The sequence below is a fragment of the Tupaia chinensis genome, unplaced genomic scaffold, assembly GCF_000334495.1.
Source record: "Tupaia chinensis unplaced genomic scaffold, TupChi_1.0 Scaffold000273_1, whole genome shotgun sequence".
Lineage (NCBI taxonomy): Eukaryota > Metazoa > Chordata > Mammalia > Scandentia > Tupaiidae > Tupaia > Tupaia belangeri.
This window is the reverse complement of record NW_006159755.1, coordinates 2,611,039-2,612,812: the sequence shown is the minus strand read 5'-3', so window position 1 is coordinate 2,612,812 and position 1,774 is coordinate 2,611,039. Positions and strand designations below refer to the sequence as shown.

Below are 1,774 nucleotides of genomic sequence, written 5' to 3'. Positions count from 1 at the left end.
GGAGGCGTCATCCATGACGTGGCGCAGCGCCAGCAGGGAGGGTGTGTTGCTGAGGATGGCGCTACGCCAGGCGGGGTCACCCTCGTGTGAGATGACCAGCCGCTCCTCATTGGCCGCAATGGCATCATACAGGGCCGCCGGCTCCTCGTACTCATCTGGGGAGGTAAAGTGGTCCTGGCGGGGAAGACAGGATAGGGTTAGCAGCCCCTGCCTTGGGAGAGGCTGCATCCCACACCCTCTCACACTGTCTGGGCACACTCCTCCCCACCTGGTGAAGCTTGAGGGCCATGCGAACCCCGGGAGCTACTACGCGGTGAAGCAGGTCCATGTCGGCAAAGACCCACTCATCACGTGGAGAGGTGATGCGAAAGTCCCCCTTGAAAAGGGCGTGCAGGCCGTAGAGGAAGGGCTCCAGGCTGGGTAGGGAGAAGGACAGGAAGGTGAGTGAGGGATGTAAAAGAGCCAGGGCCTTAGGTTTCAGAGTGATCTGTGCCGAGACCCTTCCCCATGCTGGGTCTGTTTCCCCATCTCAATAAGGAAGCCAGTCTCTGCCCACATCCCTCACAAAGCAGTGAGGAGCAGGCAAGGCCTGAACCAGGAAGTGCCTTGGCCGGGTGAGAAGAGCTAAGATGGCTACTGCCACAGACACCTGGGCCTCTTCACTGGGGGGCGGGTTGGGGGAAGCATCAGGCCAGCTGGGCCGGCAGCACTCACCTGGCAGACATGCTGTGGGAGGCTGTCCCCAGGGCCCGGCGGCCCAGCACACACAGACCAAAACACAGGGTGACTAGCGGTGAGTTCCAATCCTGGTCCACGGGCTATGGCACAAGGACCCCCCCAAGCTTAGACCTGGGACAGGGAACTTGGGGTAGAGACTGGGACCCAGACCAAGGGAAGCTCAGGGTGAGGGGAACCCAAACAGGGAAAGAAGTAGGTTAAGTCCAGGAACCCAGAGCGCTGAGTAGGGCAGCCCCAGGGCAGTTGTGGCCCCACCTGGCTGCGCCGGGAAGCGCAGTACTGGATCCATTCAAGGTGCACTGCGCAGAAGGAGGGCAGAGAGAGGCCAGAAAGGCGCAGGTCATAGTCCTCGTCCACGCTCAGGGAGAAGGTGGGGTCCGAGTCAGCGTAGCCAGGGGCCCGCACAGGCCGCAGGGCTGCGGCAATGCCCTCATGGCTCAGCCACGCCTCCAGCTTTGGTGAGCGGCTCACATAGTAGATGATGCTCTGGGAGAGAAGGGGCAGGGGACAGTGTCAGGGTGGGGCCCAGCCCCACCTGAGGCCACTGGAGGAGAAGGGTTCTTTTCCCAGGTGGAGCCAAAACCGACTTCCTAGGACACTCACCAGCTCTGGCCTATCTCAGCTCCTGAAGCCACAGGGGCACACTGGCTCCCCTTCTCTAGGCTAGGCAGGAGTGGGAACGCCAACAGGAAGCTCCCACTTACTCAGCAAAGAGCCCTGTGCTATGGCAAGTGCTCCTGGGCAGCGTATGTGCCTCCTCCTACTAGTCCTAGAACATGCCCTTGTCTGTAAGGGAGACAGCTCAGGCACTTGCGGCCTTGCCCGCCATCACACAGCAGAGCAGATTGAGCTGGAATCCAAACCTCCTACCTTCAACCCCATCACTGTGGGGTTCCTATATGAGGGATTGGGAAGTTAGGCTGAGGTGGAGAGACTGCCTACAGACTAGTGGAGCCTAAGTCATGGGTCCCTTTAAGGCAGCTGAAACAGCACAGCCATAGAACCTCTTTTTTTTTTTTTTTTTTTTTGTGATTTT

The 1,774-nt window shown here is 59.6% G+C and overlaps 1 protein-coding gene across 1 annotated transcript in view; it reads right to left on the bottom strand.

The window, feature by feature from the left end:
* Positions 1-1,774, bottom strand: part of LOC102477988 (pecanex 3) — a gene marked incomplete in the record, with an annotated part of 17,076 nt that overhangs the window by 2,528 nt on the left and 12,774 nt on the right. Inside the window, 4 exon segments of the mRNA XM_027772436.1 lie at positions 1-174; positions 269-416; positions 715-818; positions 994-1,224. Of these exon segments, the coding sequence (XP_027628237.1) occupies positions 1-174; positions 269-416; positions 715-818; positions 994-1,224 (657 nt within the window).